This window comes from Balaenoptera physalus (genome assembly GCF_965194825.1).
Source record: "Balaenoptera physalus genome assembly, chromosome: 13".
Classification (NCBI taxonomy): Eukaryota; Metazoa; Chordata; class Mammalia; order Artiodactyla; family Balaenopteridae; genus Balaenoptera; species Balaenoptera physalus.
This window is the reverse complement of record NC_138892.1, coordinates 68578874-68606390: the sequence shown is the minus strand read 5'-3', so window position 1 is coordinate 68606390 and position 27517 is coordinate 68578874. Positions and strand designations below refer to the sequence as shown.

The window sequence follows — 27517 nt, the reverse complement described above, 5'->3', positions numbered from 1 at the left end:
TATATGCACCCACATCTTCTTCATCCATTCCTCTGTCAGTGGACATTTAGGTTGCTTCCATGTCTTGGCTGTCGTAAACAGTGCTGCAATGAACACTGGGGTGCATGTATCCTTTTGGACCATGTTTTTCTCTGGATATATGCCCAAAAGACCCCAAATAGCCAAGGCAATCTTGAGAAAGAAAAACGGAGCTGGAGGAATCGGGCTCCCTGGCTTCACACTGTACTACAAAGCTATAGTCATCAAACCAGCATGGTACTGGCACAAACATAGAAATATAGATCAATGGAACAGGATGGAAAGCCCAGAAATAAACCCACATACCTGTGGTCAATTAATCTATGACAAAGGAGGCAAGACTACATAATGGTGGAAAGACAGTCTCTTCAACAAATGGTGCTGGGAAAACTGGACAGCTACATGTTAAAAAAAAATGAAATTAGATCATTCTTTAACACCATACACAAAAATAAAATGGATTAAAGACCTAAATGTGAGACAAGACACTATAAAACTCCTAGAGGAAAATATAGGCTGAACACTCTCTGACATAAATCTCAGCAATATCTTTTTTGATCTGTCTCCCAAAATAATGGAAATAAAAACAAAAATAAACAAATGGGACCTAATTAAACTGACTTCATTTTTTGAAGAATAGTTCTGCTGGATATAGAATTCTTGATCGACAGTCTTTTCCTTTAGCACTTTGGTGATATCATCCCACTCCCTTCTGGCTTTCATAGTTTCTGATTAGAAATCAACTGCTTATCTTACTGAGGAGTCTTAGTATATGTTGAGTCACTTTTCTCTTTCTGCTGTCAAAATTCTCTCTTCTTGTCTTTTGACACACTGAGTCTGATGTGCCTATGTTTGGATATCTCTAAGTTTATACTACTTGGAGGTTGTTGAGCTTCTTGGATGTACAAATTAATGTTTTCATCAAATTTGGGAAGTTTTTCAGCCATTATTTCTTCACATATTCTTTCCGCCCCTTTCTTTCCCTCCTTCCTTCTGGCACTCCTATTATGTGTATTGTTGATGGTGTCCCACCCATCTCTTGAGGCTGTGTTCATTTTTTGTCATTCCTTTTTCTTTGTGTTTCTCAGACTGGATCATCTCAATAGACCTAGTTTTAAGTTAGCTGACTTTCTCTTCAGCCAGTTCATATCTGCAGAGGAACCTCTCTAGTGAATTTTTCATTTTAGTCATTATGTTTGTATCTCTAAATTTTCGAGTTGGTCTTTTAAATAATTTTTATCTATTGAAATTCTCTGTACAACGAGATGTTCACATACTTTAATTCTTTAAACATGGGTTCTATTAGTTCTTTAACATATGTATAATTGCTTATTTATGTCTTTGTCTAGTAATTCCAATGTCTGGACATCCTCAGGGAGTTTCTATTGACTTCTTTTTTACCCTGTGTTATGGCCAAACTTTCCTGTTTCTTTGTGTATCTTGTAATTTTCTGTTGAAAACCGGGCATTTAAAATATTGTGGCAGATCTGGAAACCAGATTTGTCCCCTCCTCAGGGTTTGTTGTTGCTTCTGTTGTCATTGCTGTGCTGCTGCTATTTATTTAGTTATTTTCCTGAGCAAATTCTGTAAAGTCTGTATTCTTTATCATGCATGGCCATGAGATCTGTGTACAAATGCTTAGTTGTCAGCTAATGATGATTGGACAGTGATTTCTTTAAATACTTGGAACCAATCATTTTTTTGAGCCTTTGCCGAGTGGCTCTGTGTTTGTGTGTTGGGGAATACCTTCAGCACTCCAGCAGGCAGTTTGCAGCTCTTCCTTAGCCTTTACTTCTTGCTAATGCAGAACCTCAAGGTCAGCCAGAGTTGAGAGATTAAGGTTTTCTCAGGTCTTTGCTGGTCATATGCACTGTCCACAATTCTAGGAATTTGTTGGAGCTTTTTAACCCTACCCCCACCCCCAGAACATCTCATTACCCAATTTTTCCTTCTAAGTTTTCTAATCAGCATCTTGTTAGTCTCTATTGGTGTCATTGCCTCAGGCAATTGTAATGTTAAATAATTCCTGCTAATTACTTTCAGCAGACACTCTGGGGATAGGGCTATTTGCACAGCATGAGCTTGAGATAGGTCAAACAGTGACAACTCTCTGGGAATGGGTTTTTTGGTAACTTCAAACCACTTCTGCCCCTTCAGTGGCTGCTAGGCTTCCTTGGTTGTGAGACTGTTGGTTTTAAAGGCCACCATGAAGCTGAGGTTATGGGGATGGCAATAAGTCAAGTTAAAATGCCCCAAATTTTATGGAAAAGATTCAGCTATTTTTCCTCAAATAAGCACCCCTCAGACTGCTGGAAGACTTTGTTTAATTTCTACAGTTCTGCAGAGGTTAATTTTGACAGATTTTGCCAGTGTCTTTGCTTTACAGAGGAGCAAGTTTTCCAAGATCTTTACTCAGATATTCTAGAAGTGTTTCTCATGCCCAGTTATTTTTTACTGAGTTATTTGCAGGGCCAACTAATTCTGCAACTCCAGTCCCATTCACGTAAGAGTCCATCTGCATTGCTTCTCCTAGAGCGAGCAGTGTGTAACCTGTTGTTAGTTTGTTGGTTTTTTTCTTATTAATTTGTAGTAGTTTTAAAAATACTCTTGTGAGTAGTCCTTTGTCATTTTTACGTGTTACAAAACTTCTACCAGTCTGTGACTATTTTTTTTTCCCTCTCTTTATGGTGTTTTAATGAAGTTCTTACTTTTAAAAGATTTTGAATGTATTAATATTTTCCTTTATGATTTAAGCTTTTTTGTTTTTTATTAGTAGAATTTTTCCTTACCCCAAGGTTATCTAGATAGTCTTTTTAATTTAATTTTCATTTTTTAAAATAAGTTGGTACTATTGCATTTTTATTTTCCACCTGGAATTGATTTGTATATGACAGGATTTTGTGGTTCAATTTCACCTTTTTCTGTGATATTCCATTGCAGCAGCCCTATTTATTCAAACATCAGTTCTTACCTTACTAATTTGCTGGGCCTACCCTGCATGTTATACATCAGTTTTGGTGTATACAGAGGTCTCTTTCTGAACTCTTTATTTTGTTCTCTTGCTCAGTTTTTCTTAACCTATCCCAGTAGCACCTTGTTCTTTAGGAGATGTCTTGAGTGTTCTGAGGCTTTGCTCTTCTATTGAATTTACATCTCATATAAGGGAGAAATGATATCTTCAAGTATTGATTCTTCCAAATTATGAACATGATAATATACCCAATTTATATAGGTTCTTTACTCTTCCAGAACAGTTTTACCATTTTCTCCATATAAATTTCATACATTTTGAATTAGATTTTTATACCTAGGCTCTTCATATTTTTTAAGCTACTGAAAAATGGTGTTTTAAAAACTGTTGCAGGTCTTTAGAGACACAGTTTCTTTTTGTGACCCTATATATATTATGTATACTGATTTTGTGTCCAGCAAACTTACTAAACTCATTTATTCTCACAATTTATCTGCAAGTCTTATTGAGTTGTCCATATAAACAATTATGTAATCGGTTAGTGATAGGAGTTTTCTTTCCTTGCCATTCCTCCTATCTTTGTTTTTTTTTTTTACTTACTGTGCTGGCAAGGACCTCCACTGAAAAGAAGGGATGATAGTGGGACCCATCATCTTGTTTCTGATGTAAAGGAAATACTTTCACCATTTTACTATTAAGTAGAATGTTTTTTTATAGGTTTTATGTAGCAAGATTTTATCAGGTTAATGAAGTTCATTTCCATTCCTAGTTTTATAAGAATTTAGTTTAGTTTTCTTATCATGAATGGATATCGGATTTTATCATGCTGGTAGAAAGAAAGTTCTGTTCATTAATTTTTTTTTAATTAAATTTTGTTTTTCTCTTTTCTTTAGCAAAGAAGTTTGTGATCCTGATATTGGTGGCAAGATCATAATGTGCCCTCAATGTGATAAGCTTTGTCCATTCTGGAAACTCAATATTACTTGCGAGTCCTCAAAGGTATTTTTTTTCCTGAATGTTTACAAGTAATGAAAGATTTTTTTTTCTTCTAAAAATTTTAGTATAACATAGCGATTATAATTTTTTCCTCTGAGGAATTTAGAAAGGTAATTGTCAACTAAATCTTCATTTTGAAAGATAGATATAAAATGCATGTGTTTTTTCCTTGTTTACAAATAATAAATTGAAATTAAAAGCCTTATCTAAAATCTCCTGAAGGGTCAGTGAGGAACTGTGGAATTGAAACTAATTTGAGTATTTCAGGTAATCAAAGCAGAAATCTCAAACCTGGCTTATAAATACTATTTAATAGGTTTACTATTATAAGTATTTTCCTTAATTCAAGTGAATGGAAACCTGAAATCTGTACTTGTGTTTTCCCACTTCGGAAGTGTGCTGAAACTCTGCTTGGAATTTTAAAGACCTTGCTGGTCAGATTTAGACTGTATATATAAAAATGCATAAGAAAGGTTTTGTCTGCAAATGGTAACAGCTATTCACTTTGTCTCAAAACATTCCCACAAAACACATCTGGTTCCCCTTATACATGCAGATGATCTTGAGCTATATGACTTCTTAAAATCCGGGAGGTTTAGGAAAAGCACTGAGACTGGAGAGAGCTTACTGAAAGGCATGCCAGAAACGCCAGACAGGAAGAAAGATGGTCGGCTTGCTTCAGAGAGTTTTCCTGACAACTTTGATGTTTGTAGTAGTCTCCGTTGTCTTGATCTTTCCTCTGTCCCCTAGTTCTGCCATGAAAATTTAGGAATCTTTATATGACCTCAGAATATTCTGATCTACTCCGTGTAAGTCTTATTTTAACTGAATACACTGCTAAGATAGTGATGCCACTTTATAGTTTATACTTTGCAAAGTTGTTGTAACTATATCATTACTTGACACACAAAACAGCACTGTGAGACAGGCAGAACAGGTGTTACCTCCATTTTACAGATTTAAACACTGAGGATCTGCGAGATTAAATGATTTGCTTAAGATCACCCGCCTAGTAACTGACAAAGCCAGAAAATGATAGCAAATCTGCCTTCCTTGCTATTACCGTGTTCTTCAGTGGCTGACTGTAGTACCAGGCACTTCACTCTCAAACTGAACTCTATGTTTGGAAAATTATTCCACCCCTTAATTAAGGTGATTGCAGGGTATTGTCAACACATGGATTTCTACACTTAATTTATGAATTAAAATACATTTCATTGCCCATCCCCCCCCAACCAACACAAGTTCTAGACTATAAATATCTATCATAGATCATTCAAAGTAAAAGACTTGGAGCTAGTAAGAGAGCAGGTGCCTTCCAGTGATGTTGACTCATAAAGATCACTAGTTAGTGTGTATCGCCAGGCACTAGATTTAAGGCAAGTGCCAACGATAATACCAGAGGCAAACTGTACTCCACAAAGTACAAATGGAAATTCCATTTTCCTTAAGAAATTATTTTTCACACACCCAACCCCCATCTCTTTTTTCATATCTTCTGCTCCACCTAGCCATCCTTAAGCACATGACTTTCAAATATGTCCCTGTGTACATTTTTTTTTCATTGTTTTGGAAAAAAATGAATCATTCTCTTCCAGTTTCCAAAAAAAATCCCTTGAGTCTTGTCAGAGTGATTCACAAAGGGAGGGAAGCATATAAAAGAATACGAGTAAAAGAATGAAATGAAAAAATAAGGTAAAAAAGGAGAAAAAGAGAAGCACCTTTTCATGCTTTTCTGCTTATTGGTTAATTCAATCATTTCTTCAATTATACATTTTTATATTCATTTCTTTCCTTTTGGAAAGAGATGGAGTATTCACTAATTGACATGTATGCCAGAATTGTTAACAAATTAGAAATAGAAACAGAAAATCAGGATCAAGGAAATTAAGAAACAATTATGGAAGTAATCAGGATTAATACTGTTTTTGTGACTGAGCATTAAATAAAGTTCTTAGCTTTTTAGCTGGCAAGATAAAGAGGAAACATGGTTAAGGTATAATATTTAGTTCTTTGAAATACACTGTTATAAAATTTTGATTTTGTTCCTTTGCAGGAAGAAAGCATAGCGAATGGTCACTTTTCTAGTTTCTAACTGGTTCGTCTGCTTAAAATCATCTTGCCTGCGTATACAGCTCTCTCTTCTTTCCTGCTCCACCTGACTAAAGCAGTATGCTGACTTGGGGCCGCTGTTAACACAACCAGCTTTCCCTCTCTGTGCCATCCCGCCAAGCAAGCTAAGCTTCTTACCAAGAAAGCTCTTTGCTTATCTTCTTCCCTACTTCCTGCTTCCATGTTGCTCCTGGGGCACGGAGAGCAGAGAGGCCAGCCAGCCATCTTCTTCTTTCTCTCAGTTCCTTGATCCTTACACAAGTGGCAAAAATGGTAACTTCCTCCAAGCCACCTAACTCCCTCTCATAAGAGTGCAAGGCACATCCCTCGTCTTGAGCTAGGCAGCTGGGGTGAGCTTGGCATTAGCAGTAAACTTGCCTTTTCTTGCTGCTCCTTTTTTTTTTCCCCCTCTAACATTGACAGATGTGCTTCCAGTGGCTTTTTCTCAGCATAATAGGATTTTCTCTTTCTGGAGTGAGGGTGGAGGTGTCAGGGCAGATAGGGAGGTATCAAATAGAGAGAGGTTTGCATTGATTCCTAGAAGAGGAGTAACATTGGATAGAATCTTCAAGAATAACATTATAACACGCAGAAATGTTTCTCTGAGGACTTTTCCTGCAATAATTTTCAATAAGGGATAAGGTATGACATTAAAAGACAGCTTGGAAAAGATGGTTCCATAAGAGTCAAAGCTAAAAGACTTGAAATCATGTTCCATAGAATCCCAGGAGTAGAGGAATAAATAGGTGGGGAGCATTGTTCCCCAGAATGATCACTCATTTATTAATTTTGTCGTCCTTGAGCTGGATTTTTGAGAGGAGTAATTGAATGACAGGCAGTTCGGGTCTGTGCTTTCTGCTCAGGGTATATACGGATGATTGAGGGCCTCTATATGCTTTGGAAAAAGGATGTATAAGAAGATGGGTGGGTGGATATTATTTTACAAAAATAACATAACATATTTTTATGTAGATGAAAGTTTACTCATTTTATATCAGTATAAAGGGCAACACAGAAAGAACCTTAAAAAAAGTTGAGTTTTTCTGAGAAGCAGATTTGAATTTTCCTTTGCACTGGAAAGTTTGCTATTTATTTATTTATTTATTTTTAGCCTACAGCTTCCTTTTCTACCATGTCTTCTTTACTTTTCATGAGATCTATCATAAAGTTGATATTATGTTTGCCACTTTTTCCACTAACTTAATAGACCTTTTTAGGAGATATAAAAATGCTCACTAATGAAAAATCGGTAACTAATTGGAAGATCTTCCAGGAATTCATAGAGGGAGATAGACTATTTTTATACTAGCAAAAAGGGGAAACTTAGCAGAACTAGTAAATAGAGTATGTCATGTATTCCTTCATGATCATTGTACCCTTTGTAACGTCAGCAAAAGCATCTGTGCCTCCTTATCCTAAAGGAAGCTTCCATCAGCGATGGTAGAAAAGTCATCATTGGATTTGAGGAAACAGAGCTGTCTCCTGGGGGGAGAGCCATCTCAAAGTAAACCCCAGCTTTGTGCTTCTCTTAACAAGAAATGCAGGAATTCAGGAACTTGCCCTCTGACGAGGGTTGGATAATCAGATGCAAATCATAAATCTGAAAGTTGTTTGGAGTTCATTGTACTCTTAGGGCCATTCTGTTTCCTCAAATTCACTATCATGGTCCATAAAAAGAGGCTGTTCTTCAAAAGTATGTTAGAAGCTTTCAACAGCATGGGGTCTTAGCAGCTGAGCCTATTTCTTTATCATGATATGGAAAGATTCCATTGGAAAATGTACTCTGGTAAATACAGCAGAGGCTGCTTGCTTTCAAGAGAATGAGAAATCTCATCTGTAAGTATGTAGTAGATACAGTGATTGTCAAACTAGGTAACAGCTTTAAAAGAAACTCCCAAACTGTAGCATATACAAAGCAGTTCATATTTGCTGAATCCTAGTAAGTGAAGAACATGATTCATGTATATGTTATTATTGTATTTTCCAGAAATTGTGCCTCTTTGACAGTTTTGGAACCCTAGTCTTTGCAGTATTTATGGGGGTATGGGGTAAGTTATGTTCATTTTTTTCAGTTTCCTTTTGCCTCATAACTAAAAACAAACAAACAAAAACCTTAAGATCATACAAGTACCGAACTAAATAGCATTATATGGTTTTATATAGGCGATTAAGGTAACCCACTTTTAGTCCCTTGGATTGCCCAAACTTCATCTCCCCCTAAACTCCATTTATAATTCTTAAGGCCATTGTATCAATTACTGCATAAAAACCTACCTCAAAATGTAGTGGCTTAAACACAGGTTTATTGTTTCTCATGAATCTCTGCATCAGCTGGGAGGTTCTCCAGGCATAGTTCGCCAGGAGGGGTTGGTCTATGGGGCTCAGCTGGGCCACCTCCTCTGGGTCTACATGGTGTCTCATCCTCCAGTGGGCTGGCCCAGGATTCTTCACATGGAAGTTTAGGGTTCCAAAGAGAAGCAAGACAGGAGAAGCACACTCCAGGCATTTTTTAAGCTTGTGTTTGCATCAAGTTTGCAAATGTTCCATCAACCAAATCAAGTCATGGTCAACCCGACAACAATGTGAGGAGGTGGGAGGACTGCTCAAGGGCTGGATACACAGGGGCATGATTCACTGGGAGCTATTGTAATAACCCTCATAGCTGTGATCCAACCTGACTTTCAAGGGTTTGGGGTTCGGGAAAAGCAGCAACACAAGAATTACAGGTAAGCTTTCTTCTTTATACACTTCTATATGAGTGAGTAGTTAATAAGTATGTGCTGCTACACTTATAATAGTAACATTCTGTTTAATAAATAGAACAAATATGATCCTAAAGAATATAATTTGTATATAGACGCTTTAATACTATATATTATTTATTTTGAATAGATTAGTTACATTAATTAATTACATTAATTACATTAATGAGGCAATTATCATTTTATTTAAATACAGACTTTTACATGTTTAATTGATGTAACTGTTCTACCATAGAAGAAAAAAATGTCCACTTTCAAAGATAAAATAACTGCATTTCCAATTTCATCGTGTAAGTCAAGGGGAAAATAGTGCTCAGGGTGTAGATAGTTGGGGGACGAGACAGAACCAAGTCTTCTATTTTGGAGAAAACAGCACATCAACACATGCAGCTCACTTACAGATACAGCTGTTTACAGGTGTCCTTGGCGGTATTTCTCTCTTGCAGTGGTTGTGCCTATGAAGGGTCCCCAGATGAATCACAGAACGGACAGGCCAATTATTTTGGACACTTTTTTTTTTTTAAACATCTTTATTGAAGTATAATTGCTTCACAATGGTGTGTTAGTTTCTGCTTTATAACAAAGTGAATCAGCTATACATATACATATATCCCCATATCTCCTCCCTCCCGCATCTCCCTCCCTCCCACCCTCCCCATCCCACCCCCCCAGGCGGTCACAAAGCACCGAGCTGATCTCCCTGTGCTATGTGGCTGCTTCCCACAAGCTATCTATTTTACATTTGGTAGTGTATATATGTTGGACACTTTTAAGAGATATTAGTTGCCACTCCTGCATAAACTCTAAGAAGGCCAAACTTACCTAATAAGTCACACTGTCATTCAGACATTTAGCATGTTTTGGCTGGAGACCAAACACTAGCTAATATTTGACATGTGGGAGACTAAAGATCAAGTTCATATATTAAGATTCTCTGTACTCCTCCACTGTAAAATAATCTTTTTTTTTTTTTTTTTTTTTTTTATCCCCGGTAAGAGGGTAGGTGCCGAACACTTGGGTGGGGTCACTTTGAACTATTGCCTAAACCTCAGTCTCAGCACTGATTCATAATCTATAAAATTCTAACACATCTATTGAACTCCATACACTAATGGATGCTGATAGCCCTAATTAAAAGAGACTTTTAAAATAAAGCAAAAAATACTAACTCTGACACTGGAAAGAAAAACTTCAAGGTCCCTAGCCCACCCTGCTTTCTGTGATCATTAACTACACCATGTTTATAGAACTGACAGGCATATTGAGCTGCTGCTTTTATTTCATCAGGTTGTAGAATGCAGAAAACATTTCAGCCCTGCTCGTAGCACCATATATGTATCTTTAAGGATATGTATGTATGATGAAGTCTTTATTTTAAATGCCTGATATTGCTTTTCTTGTTACCTCTGGCTTATGAGAACTACTGCTGTGAACCTAATTACAGAAAGACTGCAATTGCAGAACTGAAGTTTTTCATATCACCATCATCATATTCCTGTAGCATCTCCTTTGTGCCCAGATGTATGTGGCAGAGTATTTTTCTGCTCCCTAGAAATTATAAAAGTTGAGGGTAGAAAACCTTTTATAATAAATATAGCACAAGTCATGGACTTACTTGAAAAATATCCCCCCTTGTAGGCCAAACCACTCCATCTACTCATACTGACTCCTAAAGTCCTAAACACCAACTAACCGCGATTGAAGTAAAGGTTCTGAACGTATCCTCCCTCCCCATTCCTTGTTGTTTCTTACCTACTTCTGTCTAATGCTCCCTGCCAGCCTCTTGGCTGCATGACTGCAATTTTTAATTTTCACCTTTGAGTTCTAGGCTGGGCCTAGAGATTTACAGAAAAACCCAGACCCCTGGCTCATAAGGAGGGGTGGGGGGATTTCAGGAAGCCTTCACCCTAACTAGCTGCACTTGGAGATCAGAAAATGACTCTTGCGACTGTTAGTTTGAGGTCTCTGCTTCTGCAGCTGCATCCATACCAGCAAAATACCACAGTGTCTATAACCACCCTTGCTTCCATTCAGCTGCATTTCTGATTTAAGTGACACACAGATGCGTCTGATGGGCATTTTTAAAACCACATCTGGAGCCCTAACTGCAAGAGAGTTTAAGAAATGAATTTTCTTTTTCGTTTTCTTTTTCAAGGATTATAATTTTTTTAATTTATTTTATTCAAGTATAGTTGATTTACAATGTTATGCTACTTTCTGCTGTACAGCAAAGTGATTTAATTATACATATATGTGCATTTTTTTAATATTCTTTTCCATTATGATTCATCGCAGGATATTGAATATAGTTCCCTGTGCTATACAGGACGACCTTGTTGTTTTTCCTGAGAAACGTATTTTCAGTCTCGTAGTCTCTCAGTTAGGAAGTTAGAATACAGGCTGAGCGAGCTCATCTGCCTTGTCTGCCTTTGTGAGTGAAGAGGTCTGTGCCTAGTTTCAAGGCCCAATAAAATATCTCAGCCCTTCAGCAGCAAACTCTTAAGGCCACCAGAATGCTCCCATCTACCAGAGTGTGCCTTGTCCTTCGACATTGCTGGCTACAACCACCAACGCTGTGTATTGGGAATCTTCTTCATCTGATGCATATTTTCTTTAGCTGTTTAATGTCCTGATTAAGAGGACAAGCTGGTTTTCTTCTCTCTTATTACGTATTCGTATAAGAGTCCTGTCTCTCACCAGTCAGCTAGAGCTGCCTGGTGTGTGGTTTGCCAGAGAATATAAGTGCGGAGTTCCCCACCAGAGTTCGACCAGTTGTTTCATTGCAGGAAGAGAGAAAGAGCAAAAGGTACAGAACAGGAAATTCCTGTCCAGCATCATGCACAGTCACCCCAGGTCCCGGTGCTCTCACTCTGGGACACACAGCATTGTGACTCAGCAGCCAGGTAGCCCAGGAGTGCTCCAGAACGTTGGGTGGCTATACTAGGCTATCAGCATCTTTCACGGACCCTGCAAAGTTCTGGGCTCTGTGAAATGAGGAACTAAGCAACTCCCACCCATTCCCACAGCTCCCAGGGTTTGTGCCTTTCAAGGTTTCGAGGATTTGCTACCTAATCATTATTTGTCACCAGGCCATTTCTTCCTTGCATGGCAGTTATATCACTTCCCACTCAGAACTCCTCAATTTCAGGATTTGGTAAAAGCAGTCATTTTACCCTTTATGTTCAAGTTCAGGGAGGAAGGGGAAGGGTACCCGCTGTTTCTCCCTGATGGCACTGATTAGAATTGTTTCTATTGCTTTTTGTGAGAAGAGTAGTTTGATTTTCATAAATCATCTGTTGATACTGTTGCTAGATAGATACTGAACAAATAAATGGCTGTTACACTCCCATTTTAAAGATGTGGAAAATGAGGCTCAGGCAGATTAGGCAAATTACCTGAGGTCCCCAGAGACAGAAAGCGACAAGCACAGAATAAGAGTTCTGCAAATAATTTGGTTGTCATCAGTGTTTAGATCAATGACAAAACGCAATGTATAGTAATAAAGTTGTAGCAGACTTTTAGAAGGATACAGAAATATTTATTTGATATAATTGCACTGCCTTGTGTGGGGTTCTGAAAAATGGGTTAGAAAATGATGGTTCCACATCCTTGGTCCTACCTCACCTACACAGGTACAGACTTTTCTTTCTGTAACAAGAATAAGAAAGCCCCAGCCTTCCAGACTCATGAAATCAGTCCTGTTTGTTTCATCTATGCCTACCTGTAGGTGCCAAAACACAGATGGACTTTCATGTCTTGCCTCACAAATTCCTTTAAAAATAGATACGTTTGAAGATACAAATTCGTGAAAGTAAACTGCTTTTTTTTAATAAAGTGAAAAGTAATTTTCTTTACTTAGCAGAGGAGGAAATGGAGGATTTTCTTCATTGAAAATCAATAAAAATTTCGAAAACATCTGTATGTCTAATATTTCAATGAAAATGACAAAATTTAGAGGGATTACAAAAAACACAGGGAAGGTATCCAAAGTGGCTTTAGAAAGCTTTTTCCAGGCTGGGCTCATAAAGAGGCTATTAATGGAAAGATACCCTCTTCTCACCCACAGTCCCTTTCTTTAGGTTGGAAAGGGCCAGTGGTTTCCTCTGATGTGCAGTCCTGGTGCTTTGAGTGAGTGGTGGGGCAGGACGGTATGCTTGATGATTCCTCAGTCTGTCTATCCTGAATAACTCCCAGCAGTTATGGGGCTAGAGCTGCCGCAACCTTACCCATCAACAGTCACACTCTCAGCTCAGCTCCTCCAGGCCCACATGACTGGCGGAGCAGAGCGTGGTGGGCAGTGGATGTTCAGGCATAGCGGGGAGCAGTGGGAAATCAGCTGGGCCCTCCGAGTGGATGATTCCATCCTTCAGGTGGTGGAGGTCCTCCAGTTTCTGGGATGACTTCCCACAGTACATTCAGTCAGCTAATACTTATCCAGTGCCTGCTGTGTGCTGCTGTTTCCCCTGTGAACAAAACCAAATCCCTGCCCTCAAGGAGGTGACATTCTAGTGGGCATGATAAACAATAAACGCAGGAGCAACTATAGGTCAGGATGCATGAGTACTATCCATTCTGAAGCGCACAAGTTGAGGTCAGCATAGGGAATGAAGTGTGCCCTTTTGGACAGAATGTACACTAGCATTGGGCTGATTTCATAGTTGCAGAGGGGGACACAGAGTGGAAAGAACTTCATGGGTGGAAGGGGTAAGGCAGTGTTGGCAGTAGAATTCTCAAGTAAATTAAAAAGTAGGGGTCTTCTGTTTGATGGGGGTGCATGGTATTTATCAAGGAGATGTGAGCCTAGGGGACTTTCGTAAGTGGGTGGCTTCCTGTGTATACTGTGCCGCTTCATATGCAGCCCAAGGAGGGTTGGCTCATTCCCCCACGCAGGGGTCTCTCCTCAGAGTATCTGCCCACGCAGCCAGCGTGGGTCAGCTGGGGAGCGGGAGCAGCCAGATGCAGCTTGGTCCACAGTTACCTGGCGCCCTCAAGGCTTTCCTTCCGTGGATGCTTCGTTTCCCCCTGGGCAGAGGCAAGGGCGTGAATGGCTGGGCAGGTTCTCAGTGGTGCAGGCATTGCTCTCCAGACTGAACACTCACCACCAGGGGCCCCTTGTGTTGGCTGTGGTCTTGGCTAGATGAGGCCGTAGGGTAGCTGAGCTGTGGCACCATGCTTCCATTCCCACAAAGAGGTCTATTTTTTTTTATAAGTATATTCTTTTTTTAAAATTAATTTATTTTTGGCTGTGTTGGGTCTTCGTTTCTGTGCGAGGGCTTTCTCTAGCTTTCTCTAGTTGCAGCAAGTGGGGGCTGCTCTTCATCACAGTGCGCGGGCCTCTCACTATGGTGGCCTCTTGTTGCGGAGCACAGGCTCCAGACGCGCAGGCTCAGTAGCTGTGGCTCACGGGCCTAGTTGCTCCGCGGCATGTGGGATCTCTCCGGACCAGGGCTTGAACCCATGTCCCCTGCATTGGCAGGCAGATTCTCAACCACTGCGCCACCAGGGAAGCCCAAGAGGTCTATTTTTGAAGGTTCTGGTCAGGAGTCACAAATGCTCTCTTACCCACAAATGCTGTCTTACCCTGGGAAGGGCACATGGAAGGAGAAAGAGGCCCGTCCTGAAAGCAGGGGCAGCCAAATCAGTCCTGCTGTCAGAGGTCTGACAGATGAGTCAGTTCAGTTTCTCTTGAAAGTTGTTTACTTAGAGGATTTGGAACACTTGGGTGACCCGAGAGCGTCAAGAAATAATACCCAAGGGCTTTGTAGCTTTCCCTCTCCAGTGTTAATTCATCCCCCTGTAGCTGTCATGCAAGGAGATGGAACTTGGTGGACTATAGGCCATCACCTCCGCTCCCTGATGGGGCCAGTGGATTACAATGTCTACTACAACTTGGGGAGCTCCTGGGGGGTGGACATCATTCCTATGTAAAGAGGCCCGGAAGCCTCACATAACTCCCACACTGGGTTTCAAAGTTGCACAGGGGGACTAGCTGCCTTCCAGTTCCCCAGCCAAGCAGGAGACAAGAAGTGGCCTCCGCCACTAACTGTGTGCTCTTTGCATGCATTGACAGCGGCATCTGTGGCAGAAAGCTGAGCTGCCACCTGTACTTGCTCGTGAACGTCGGGTCGTCACAGCAATGGCATCGTGAGGGTTAGTGCAGCCACAGAGGCAGTGGTGGGATGGAGGACAGTTACTAGCACTGTGTCCTGGGGGAGCAGTGCTGGAAGCAGACACTGGGCAGGCACGCAGTGATGACATCTCAGCAGAGTGGGTGCCACGGGACAGAGCCGAAGGAAGGCAAGTTATGGAGCAGGCGGCTTGGGCAGTACCGCATTGTAAGAAGGGCTTGGGCTCTGGAGCCAAGGATGCCTTGGTTTGATACCTCCATCCTTATCTCGGGCAAGTATTTGAAGCTTTCTGTGCCTCTGTTTCTTGGTGTCCAAAACGGGGATGGTAATAATAGCTACCTCAGAGGGTCATGAGGGCCTTTATAGATGTTATGTCATGAAGCTCACAACAGCCTACGAGGTAGGTTCTATTTCCCCCATTTTCCATGGGGGGCGGGGTGGGCAGGCAACAGGGGCTCAGGAAGTTGAAGCGCTTTCACCAGTAGTCATGCCTCTAATGATTGTCAGAACCAGAATTCGAACTTGATTCCAGAGTCCAGATTATCTCTGGGAAGTGGGCGCTTTGAGCATTTCCATTGTCCTTGCCGGCGGGGAGCGTTGCGTTCGTGTTTCTCACGGCGCATCCCGAGGTTTCCCCCATGTCTCCGGCTGCCTGCAGCGGGGTCTGCAGGATTTCAGGGCAGCTGGCCTTTGCTCTGCACTCAAAGGCTCCCTGTTCTCTAAAGGTTGATTCACAACCCTGACTGCTCAGTAGAGCGGTCCAAAAACAAAAAACAATGCACAGACCCAGTCCAGACCAATAAAATCAGAATCTCGGGGGTGGTGCCTGGGCTCAGTATTTTTCAAAAGCTCTCAGTGCTTCACGTGCAGGCAGGGTGAGAACTACCCCTCCGTAGCTCCTTCAGTGAGCTCATCCACTCATGCCCCAGTTACCACTGGAAACAGGAAAAATTCTCGGCTCAGCCTAGATCTTTCTCTGGAGTTCTAGACTTTTACCTGCCTACCGGGTATCTCCCCTGTGGCCCACAGGCAGCTGATCAGAACCGAATCGGTAATCTTCTCTCTCAGACTTGCTCCTCTTCCTGCCCTTCTTATTTCAGGGAATGGCGCTAGAATTTAGGACATCGCCAAAGCCAGAAAGCTGGCGGGCATCCTTGACCTCTTTCTCCTCCTTCCATCACACCTGCATGCAATCTGTCTACCTGCTAAAACGCCGTCTTCTCTCACCTCCCGGCTGAAGCAGGCCTCATTGTGGAGCTGCCAGTAGGTCTCCCTGCCTCTAGTCTCTTTCTTGACTTCCTTCAATGTCTCCTCCACCTTTAAGGCACACAGAGTCCTTCGTGATGTGCCCCTGCCATCTCTCCACCTGGCTGTCCCACCCGCCTCACCACACCCTGTGCTCCCTTCCAGTCTGTTTGCAGCTCTTGGAAAGTACCTGGGTCTCTTTGGTCTCTTGCCTTTGCACGCACGGCTCCCTAGGGGGAAATGGCCTTAACATTCTACCTTTACCTGATCAGCTCTAAGGCATCTCAAAACTCATCCCAGTGGTCCCCTCCTCTGAGACAGCCTTGTTACATTCCAGCTCTGTGTTCCCAGAGCACCTCGTGCTTGCTTTGATCACAGCTGTCTTAAAAGTCCACTGTAACTATCACTTCACTGTAATTCCTATACACCTAGGAGCTCCTTGAAGCAGGGACCATATCTTTTTTTTCTCTTTATTCTCAGCACGTAGTAGAGACTCAAAAATATTTGTGGATGGAACAGTGTTTATTCCAGAATTTCTATATAGGAAGGGCTTAGGGGTAACAGTCTGATTGGAAGAAGGGCCTAGGGGATTTTACCCTGAAACCACATTTTCAATGAACATTTAATGTTGCTTCTGTCTAGTATTTGAAGTTACAAATCTTGAAAAATAATGATTTCTGAAAATTATTTTATTCATACTTTACACAAGATTGAGAAAAATACCAGTTTTCCACATTTAAGAATATTGTTTTAATTGGGGTGACTTGGGTGGTGGAAAATAAAGATTTGGGGACCACTGAAGCATTCTCATCCCTGCACCCCCAAGCCCTTTGGAAGGGAGAGGGGTGCAAGGAGGAGCAGACTAAAGGATGGACCATGAACTGCTTTGAATTATAATAGTTGCTTGTGTTTTTTTGTTGGCAATAACGTGCTAGGAGCAGATGCTTTAGCAGTAGACACAATCAGATGCCTTCTGACCATCCCATTACTACCCTTCCCATGACCTTTAGTCTGTTTTCACAAGTTGAATAAATTATCAACATTTTCCTTTTAAGAAGAGCATTAACTCATTTTTCTCTCTTTTAGATACTAGTATCGCCTATAAATAAGTAAAATTAGATTTTATTGACCATATACAAAAGTGTTGTGGCTAATTAATAGTATTGAGTACAGATTTCTGAAGCATCAGTCATCACTGAAGATCCCCATGATGCTGTTCTCTCTTCGGTAGTTACCTTGTTTTTGGAGTTTTGGAAGCGGCGCCAGGCAGAACTTGAGTACGAATGGGACACTGTCGAGTTACAGCAGGAAGAACAGCCCCGGCCAGAATACGAGGCACGGTGTACTCATGTGGTGATAAATGAGATCACTCAGGTAAACAGTATGTTATCTAGATGCCATTCAGTCTATTTATTGCAGGGATTCTCAACCTTGACTGCACATTGGAATCACGGAGTAGGGGCGGGCGCTTAAAAAATATTGACGCCCGTCTTCTGTCGCTGTATACTCTGATGGTACTCAGTGGCCTGGGGTGCATTCTGGCACAGGATTTTTTTTTTTTAAAGCTGCTCTGGTGATTTTTAATGTACAGCCAAAGTGAAGGAGCACTGCTAAGAACAGTAGGCACAGGAGAGAAATGTGGTCCCTTCTTTCATAATAACAAAAATGAAAAAAAAAAACCTCTGACGTAAATGTATAAGAAAAGATGCGTTGATTTGTGTCCTTTCGTAGTACCAATAAAAATTAGACTCTATGACATAGATGTAGAAGGAAAGACACGTTGGTTTTCATAGTTGATTCTCAGTTTTTCACATGGTCCTTCATTATTACAGCCACCTTTTCATCGTAGACTAGCTCCTTTGTCTTGCACTACGCCTCGGTCACTGCTCCCCCTTCTGGTTGGTATGTGCACAGAGTAGGGTGACTCTTATCCTAAAATCGGAGAAAGGATGGAGGAAGAAGGGAAACATCTGTTGAGGCCAAACTATATTCAGGCTCCATGCTAGGCATTTTATCTAATTGGAAAGGTAAATTTGCTGCTGTTACTGCTGCTGCAGAATTAAAAAATAAAACTATATAATCTCTTTGTATAAGCATTCCAAAGCCAGTGAAAGACAATTTTTTTCAGTCATCTGCATTATTGCCTCTTGCCATCAAAACAGAAAATCTGGAGCTAATTGTACTTGTAGTCATCAGCATAAGGACAGTAGGTTTTGAATATGAATAACTCTTGGAAAGAAAATGCTTTTATCAAAAGCATCTGAAAATGTCTCCAACCATAGACTTTATAAATTGACTCACAGATTTACAGAATGTTGGCAGTAAAAGGGTCTGGAGGGAGCAGTTCAACCTCCTCATTTTATAAATGGAAAAAAATGAGGTTCAGTTACCCAACAGAAAATGACATTTGTCTTTTACAGTGTAACAAGTTTTAAATAATCCCCATTATGAATAGTTCCCATTGTTTACGACGAAAGATGGGGGTCAAAGCATGTGTTGGTGAAAGACTGTACATAACGAAAGCTGAAACTTAGACAAAATCGGATGTTCATAACGTTTTTGAATACTGAAAAACAAAAGCTTATGTTATTGGCAACATACAAAACATACTGAAGAAAAGACATTTTGGAAATTTAAATCTGTCCATTTTAAATTTAAAATTGCCAACTAATAAGTTAAATTTCCATTGTAGCATTGCTTGTTAAAAAATTGAAGATGAAGGTTCATTTCTCCTTATCGTTCTTCCTCATTTTACCTTGATTGAGAACACGTCCTCAGTGTCTAAGAGAGGCCAGCGGTGTGGTGGTGAGGCCTTGGGAACAAAACTGCCTGAATTCATATCTGAACATAGCAAGTGACTAGCTGAGTGATCTCGGACAACTTGTTAAGTTCTCTGTGCCCTAGTTTCCCCAGCTATAACACAGGACTAAGAAAGTTGCTTCCTCATATGATTGTGGTAAGGATTGATTGAGTTAATGGATAGAACCTACTTAGAATAGCACCTGGCACAGAGTAAATGCCAGGTACCTGTTTGCAGCTATAATCACACTGTTGATTTCATTTCTAGAAAAATCTACATATATTCATATAAACTATAAAATGGACACTCTAAAAATTCATAGTTATACCTAATTAATACATAAAGCTCAACCAGAACACACACATTGGCTCCCTAGTACTTGCAGACATCTGTGAAACTTTCTGTCCTGCACAGACTCTGGGTTATCACTGCAGTCACTTCTAAAATCTTAAGACAAGCTCAGGAATGGTATTGTCAGATACCCAGACTCCTGAGCTCAGATCATGGCAGATAAACAGTTTGTTATTCACATTTGCATTTTCAAAAACTATTATTAAAATGAACACTGAACATGTTTTGTTGTATGTATGTCTGAAATTGTTAACAAGCAAACATGCAATTATGAGTAAGGAGGCTGTGTCTGAAAACTAATTTTTTTAAAAAATTAAGCCTAGGATTCAGTGACCAATTAGGAAAATCATTTCATTGGAGGAATCCCTTGATTGACTAAACTTCTTTTTATTTATTTATTTTTAATTAGGAAGAAGAGCGTATTCCCTTTACCACCTGGGGAAAGTGTATACGTATAACCCTCTGTGCCAGTGCTGTCTTTTTCTGGGTAAGAATCTGCCACAGATTTTTCTAGTATCTAATTTTAAATGTTGAGAAAACTGAAAGTCGAGCTGGAAACTATGTAGCTTCGTGGAGAAGATTGTTTCCAGAGAACAACTCAGCCACCACATGGAGCAACTCTCAACGTTTCACAATATCTTCTGCTACCCGTGGCTCTTCCAGCTCCTTTCACCTCATTTGTTTAAATCAGATCTGTGGTTCAGGATTTTCAAGTTTCTAATGAAGAGACCAGACGGGAGGCATCAAGAATTCTAAAATTCTCCAAGAGTAACAACTAATATAAAATGTCTAGGAATAGCCTTAACAAAAAGATAATAGGAACTATAAAAAAAAAAACATAAAAACTACTGAAAGACATAAAAGAGGCCTTAAACAAATGATTCTAGATAAAAAGACAATGTTTCTAAAATATCAGAACTTATGAAATTAGTTTTGGGTTTATTATTAATAAAATCATATTAGTAATATAATAATAAGTAATATAATGAGAGTTTTATTAGCTCAAGAACAGCCAGTTTAGAGAACAGGACATGAAGCCCAGATATGGGCTCACTAATAATTTAATATATGAAAAGGAAGGCATTACAAATCAGAGAGATAAGTAAAGATTATTCAATAAATGGTAATGGAACACTTGTTAGCTATTTGGGAAAAAAAGATTGAAATCATGCTATGAACCACATACTGTGATAAATTCCAGAAATATTAAAAAACATTTTAAAAAGTAATACCATATAAAACTAGAAATAAATATTGATGAATATACAATCTCTAGATGTGGAAGAAGTTTCAGAGGAAAGTATTTAAAGATTTCCATACATCAAAAGCGTCCTAAGTTTAAACAAAACACCAGAGGAAATATTTGTTAACAAATAGGGCAAAGGGCTAATTCCTTCAATACGTAAATACTTCAGAGCACTTCTGAGACAACACCAAAAATCTCAGGAGCTAAGAAGGCAGAGAAGATGAATACACATTCAGAAAGGGAAAAAATATCGTGGCAAATGTCAAACCTCAGTGGTAATTAAATCAGTGCACATTAAAGTGAAATACAATTTTTCACCTGTCAAGTGATAAGACTCTGTGTTTGTAAGGCTTAAGTGCCATAGTACTCTCTTACCTATGCTATTGGATTTTTACACTGCTCCAGCCTTCTTAGAAAGCAGTTTGGCAGTACATGTCAAAGTCAAAAATATTCATATGCTTTAATCCACTAATTCAGCTTTTAAGAACTTTTAATTAGGAAGTATTTCAAAGTGGCAAGTAAAAGTCAGACATATATATATATATACACATATATAATATGTGTCTCCATGGTAGTAGTAATAATGTATTTTTAAATTTGGGTGGGAGGTATGTGGACATTCATTTTACTGCAAAGTTTTATAGCTCACATATATTATGAAATTTGTAAGTATTTTAACATTTTATTCAAACCCTCTTCAATGAAGAAAAAATAAAACCAAAAAAAACAATGGCAAGTAAAAGTCAGACATATATGTATATACACACATATATAATACATAAATAATATTTTTGTTTATATATAAATGTTATATAAATATTGATTATATATATTATATATATATAAAACCTCAGCCAAAATGTCTTCCTTCCAACCCTTCATACAGTAGAATATTGTGCAGCTATGAAAAAGTATATCCACGAAAATATTTTATGACATGTAAAAATGTCATGATTATGATAGGCTTAGGAATAAAATTAATATGTAAAATATTTTTATATGAAAACAATGCATAGTTCTGAATGAATTATACCTACATATAGATACATTTTTTTTTCTATTTTTATTTTTTATTCTTCATTTTGATATTTGGAGTCTTTCAATTGTAGGTGACAGAAAATCAATCTCCAATTGGTTTAAACAACAACCAAAAAATGGGGTTGGGTGAGATTTCTTGGTTCCTGTAACTGAAAATCTCATATCTGAGGTATAGACTTCAGTCAAGAATAGATACCGTAGCCCAGATGATGTCAAGGCTGGTTTTGTTCTGTCTTCACTCTGTGTCCAGTGGTGTCCCAGCATGGTGATTCTAGGCATCCCTCATGGGTGCAAGATGGCTGCAGCTTTCCAGATCTCACATCACATCCAAGCCAAGAAAGGTCTCCTTTAGCAGCAACCCCTGTTGACAGAGGAAGCTCGTCTTTCATGGGCACTAGCACATATCTCCTCACATCTTGGTGGCTCTTAATAGGTTATTTGCCAATCCTTGAATCAGGTGCTGAGGCCGATAGGATGAGACACCTGTTTGTCTCAAACCAATTGGGATCTACATCTGGAGCCCTGGGGAGGGTGGGGCAGTCGAGCCCAAACCACTAGACTAAAAACAGAAGGGAGATTATTTACCCTAAAGCAAAATCTAGGTCCTCTTCTAAGACAGGGTACAGATCCAGCGCAGCAAAAGCAACCAGTGTCCACTAGCAGGTACTTTCAGATTTTCTCTAATGAGCGTATATTAAAGTTATGATCAGAAAAGAGGATATGTAAGCAACTTGAAGGAGAATGAAAAGTTTTCCTGTTTCCTAAGAAATATTGAACCCATTAAGTGCTCTCAAGAAAAATGGAAACACGTCAAGTTTGTAAAAGTTCTGAAATGAATTAGAATTCATTTCATAAGCCATGTAGGGGGCAGTGCCATATAAAGGTTTGTGTATCTTTGGACTCTGAGTATCTCAGTTCTCTCGCTTACTAGTTGCTTAATTTGGGACAAATAGCTTCATCTCTATGTGGCTCTATTTCCTTATCTGTAAAAAGAGAATACTACCTACCTCACAGGATGGTTGTGAGGATTTAAAAAATATATGTGTGCTGAAGCAATAGTAAGCATTAAAGAATCTTACATATTATAATTACTTAATATGTCATTTTAAAAATTACTAGCAGAGTTTTAAAATATATATATACTATCAATATTTAAATGGCCTGTATGGGTTATGCTGAGAGGAAGACTTTTGATATACCTTCTCTGATACATTTTTCTCAACCTTAATTAATTTTCACATCTAATCACACACACACACACACACAGTGTTATTCCTTTCACAAGTATGAAGGCTTAACTGTGAAGAAAAGGAGATAATGAGATTAAAGGAGGAAATATAATACTTTCTCTACAAACTGATAGCTTAAAAAGTAAGAAAGTCATCTTTTTAACACTTTGGTCACCATAATCATAGCTAATGTTTAGATAGTACTTTTCATGTGCCAGGGCTTAATGCCCTAATTGTTTTTACCTGTAGTAACTCATTGAAGCCTCACAATAATCCTATAAATCAATGGCTTTTATTATCCCCTCATTATATGGGTGAGGAAATTGAAACCCCCAAAGGCTAAGTAATTTGCACAAGGTCCCCCCAGCTAGTGGTGGAGCTGGGATTCGAACACGGGAGTCCGGCCATGCTTGTGGATCACTCCCTCTACTGCCCTCCACAGGTGGAAACCAGCCTCCCTCTGTGACTGTAAACACACGATGTGATTGCTTGGTACTGAAATTCATATTCTTTATAGCTTTCTCTATCACGGCAGTCATCACGAGCCATCGGAGACATTGAGTACATGCTTCTGGAGTGTGTCCAAGAAGGTAGATGTAAGGAAAGCAGTTTAAAAATGGGACCTTTGATGTACCTTGTTCAGTGGCCAGAGAAAACCTGCCTAGTAAGGAAGTGAAACCCTACCAACCACACGGAGATTATGTTTCAGACCACCCCCACTGACCTTGGGTCTATGCAGTCAAAACTACAATGGACTAGGAAAATAAATCCTGTGCAAGTGCAGGTATAAATAACTGCCAGTTTAAGATCTCAAGATCCGAGTATGAAAAGCGTGTGAAGCGTTTATCATCAGAGACCTGCCTGCTGCCATGTCCAATAGTGACCTTGGGGCATCTCTGCAGCTTCACTGGTCCTGTTCAGAATCTCCTCAGCTACGGGAACGAAGACAGCAGCCAGCACCTGCTGACCCCTGAGTCAGTAATTCAGTAATAGGTTCTCTGTTGGAAGGAAACATATCCTCTTAATGGATTACAAATGAGCAAAACCCACTCATTCATAACCTAAATAATTCCATAATTATTATTCTACAAAGGAATGTTTTCACTGGTTCTGCTATCACAGACTGTTTTCTTCTACCAGAACATGCTACCAGTTACTCCATTTTTACCCCATCTGAAGATATTCTCTCTCTCCCTCTCTCTCTCTCTCTCTCCCCCTCTCCCTCTCCCTCTTTTTATTAGGCCTTCTTTTTTAGAGCAGTTTTGGGTTTACAGAAAAATTCACAGGACGTACAGAGTTCCCACAGACCTCCTCATTCCCTGCTCACAGCTGCTGCTGCTATTAACATCTTCCATTAGTGGGTGCACCAACTCTTTTGACTGCCATCATTTCTTCTCCTTTCTTTGAAATTTAACGTGCCTGATTTTCACCTCTCTTGTGGCATTTGTGTGAGATTTACATCACTTCACAATGCATGTTGTCCATTTGGGCATGGGGCTAATTTTTAAGTGTAAAAGTGTAATTATTTGTGAGTCTCACGCTGCTGTGTTTATTGTGTTTTCAGATCCTTTTGATTGTTGCTTCAGTTATCGGGATCATTGTCTACAGGCTCTCAGTGTTCATTGTATTTTCTGCAAAACTTCCCAAAAACCTTAATGGAACAGACCCAATCCAGAAGTATCTGACTCCACAGATGGCCACGTCCATCACCGCTTCCCTCATCAGCTTTATCATCATCATGATCCTGAACACCATATATGAGAAAGTGGCAATCATGATTACTAACTTTGGTAAGGTCCTGCTATATATATAGCGTGATTTCTAAGCCGTCTTTAGAATCAGGTAAAAATAGAGACTGTATGTTTTAGGCATTTCAATTCCAGTATGTTAACAATTTTTAGAAAATTTCAAGTGTAAACATATTTTCTCCAGCCTGTACGAGGAATGAATTATCTCTAGCTTTGCATTGGTAAGAGGGACAAAGCAAAGACAATCATTATAATGCCCAAGCTCTGTGTAAACAGATCAGTGCTGAATAATATTTTCAGTTACATTAGATCATGTACCCTATTGTTGAAAGTAAACGGTCTCTTTATTGCAAACAAGTGGAAGAGGGTCATGGTTCCAGTGGCAGATCTGCTTGCTCCCGCATTGCTGAGAGGACAAGCAATCACAGTGTTACGTGTCTTCCTCCCACGCTGTTCATATTAATATAGCTCCATACTCATCAGCTCTGGCTTTTATAATAAAGGTTTCTTCTCTCTGGCTTGTATCCCAGGCAGCTGCTTAGTAGCCAAAGTTAAGTGCTTCCCACACGCTGCATTTGGCTGGGTCGTTCTCCAAATGGTCACCTTTGGAGTGGTCATCTTCTGAAAATGATAAGACCGATTTAAATTCTAAACTAGAAGGATGACCCGTTTTGTCTTCCCCAAATGCTTCTAGCAAGTTGCCCCGTGTTTTGTTTGTTTTCTTCAACAGGCCTACCTTATTGCAGTTCAGGAGGACAAGAGAATATCATTTAGCAGGCTGTTCAACTTTAATTTTCTGTCTTACATTGAAAGAAGACAGTTCTTGCCTATTTGATATCATTGTGCTTATAAATTTTAAGGAACAGTTGACTGTTTTCTGCCTTGTGGGATATTGTGTTCATGGGGGAGAGACTCTTACAACAATGTGTAAACTTGGAATTAACATAGTAGCTATATTAAGAAATTCAAAACAGCTGAAGTGGAAACTGTGAATTGTTTTTTTTTTAATCATGTTAACTCATGTATCAGCGTCTTTGATTACCGTCTCAAAGCTGTTCACAATTTTAAAATCTTAACATTTCTTTTAACTACAGAACTCCCAAGGACCCAGACTGATTATGAGAACAGCCTAACCATGAAGATGTTCTTATTCCAGTTTGTCAACTACTACTCTTCGTGTTTCTACATCGCATTCTTTAAGGGCAAATTTGTGGGTTATCCAGGAGACCCAGTTTATTGGCTCGGAAAATACAGAAATGAAGAGGTGTGAATGCAGAATTGTGTTCTCTTGACAATTTAAGCTGTTCCATGTTTTCTCTCACTTGCCCAATGAAGAGTTTCTTCATTGTACATTCCTTAGATTTTTTTTTTTAAGCCTAAACAAGAATATCAGAAAAAATAAAATTAATGACTTTTTCATGTTAGACCCATCTAAAATTTAAATAAGACTTTCTTTTTAATATTTCAGTGTGACCCAGGTGGCTGTCTCCTTGAGCTGACAACGCAGCTGATAATCATCATGGGAGGAAAAGCGATCTGGAATAACATACAAGAGGTGTTACTTCCGTGAGTACCGAGTTGTGTGATCTTAGGGATAGAACGGCCCACCCATCCAAGTCATTTCCCTGCTTGTCTAGCTGCATGCAGCCACTTCTAAAATGGAGTAGACCCTCTGCTTATTAAAGGTCTCCGGATAAGATGATCCAGCCAACAGTGTACATGTATCCAGTGTTTAAGAATTATATTTAAAAACCTCCTTCTTTAGATTTAACAAAAATCCCCGTCTGCTGTAGTTTTTGCCTATTAGCCCATTGTTGGTGGCTGTTGGATCATAGCCCTTTGAGAGATGGTCCTTGTTGGAGCTTCGAACTAAGTTTTTCCACAACTTCTTACAACTTTCTCCTCCTTTTATACATGCGTTTAAAAATCAGTAATAGTAACTTGTTGAGTTCCTAGTATGTGCCAGTCGCTGTATTAAGTGCTTTATTTATCTCTGTCTTTTAATCATCCAAACAATCCTTATTTTTACCTCCCTTTTGCAAATGAAGAATCTGTGTTTTAACGAGGTTAAACGATTTGCCCAAGTTCATGTAGCCAATAAGAGGCTACTGTGGGGTTCAAATGTAAAACCCCATGGCTCCTAACGCATGTGCTTTTAAGAACAGAGGTTCTCTTAATGGTCCTAAGGCACCAGGTTACATAGCATGTTAAGAGACGGTTGTCTAAAATAACTACAAAAGTTTTGACTTACTGTTCTTTTCCTAGAAATGAGAAGAACAGATGTTAGCTGAGGTCACCCTGTCCTTTTAATTTTCACATAAGTCCGATCCCATATCAGAGTGGACAAGTCCAGTGCCATCTGCAATTTCTGCATATTTCAAGGAGCTTATTGTATTAGTGTTCTGTTGCTGCTTCAACAAGTATCCCCAAACTTAATGGCAACAGGAAGAAAATAGGGGGAAGAAGCCCACAAAACAACAACGAATTTACTATCTTGTGGTTCTGGAACTCAGAAGTCTGCAGAGGTCTCATTGGGCTAAAGTCAAGGTGCTGGCAGGGCTGTTTCCTTCAGGCTCTATGGTAATCTGTATCTTTTACCTTTTCTAGCTCCTAGAGGCCACCCACATCCCTTGGTCTGTGACCTCCTTTCTCCATCTCACAGCCAGCAAGATTGCAGGTCTGTGACTCTTTTCTGTGGTCACATCTCCCTCCCTCACTCCTCCCTTCTCTTCTGCCTCCATCTTCCACTTTTAATGACCCTTTGATTACACTGGGCCCACCTGGATAATCCAGGCTCGTCTCTGTTAGAGTCAGCTGATTAGCAACCTTAACTGCATCTGCAACCATAATTCATATGTTCTGGGTATTAGGAT

The 27517-nt window shown here is 39.6% G+C and overlaps 1 protein-coding gene across 2 annotated transcripts in view; it reads left to right on the top strand.

The window, feature by feature from the left end:
* Positions 1-27517, top strand: part of ANO6 (anoctamin 6) — a 212063-nt gene that overhangs the window by 153651 nt on the left and 30895 nt on the right. For both annotated transcript variants that reach the window (XM_082422554.1, XM_082422553.1), the window contains 7 exons: positions 3883-3988; positions 8085-8145; positions 17464-17606; positions 19793-19870; positions 24461-24686; positions 25739-25908; positions 26113-26210. In XM_082422554.1, the coding sequence (XP_082278680.1) occupies positions 3883-3988; positions 8085-8145; positions 17464-17606; positions 19793-19870; positions 24461-24686; positions 25739-25908; positions 26113-26210 (882 nt within the window). The remainder of the gene's footprint in view (positions 1-3882; positions 3989-8084; positions 8146-17463; positions 17607-19792; positions 19871-24460; positions 24687-25738; positions 25909-26112; positions 26211-27517) is intronic.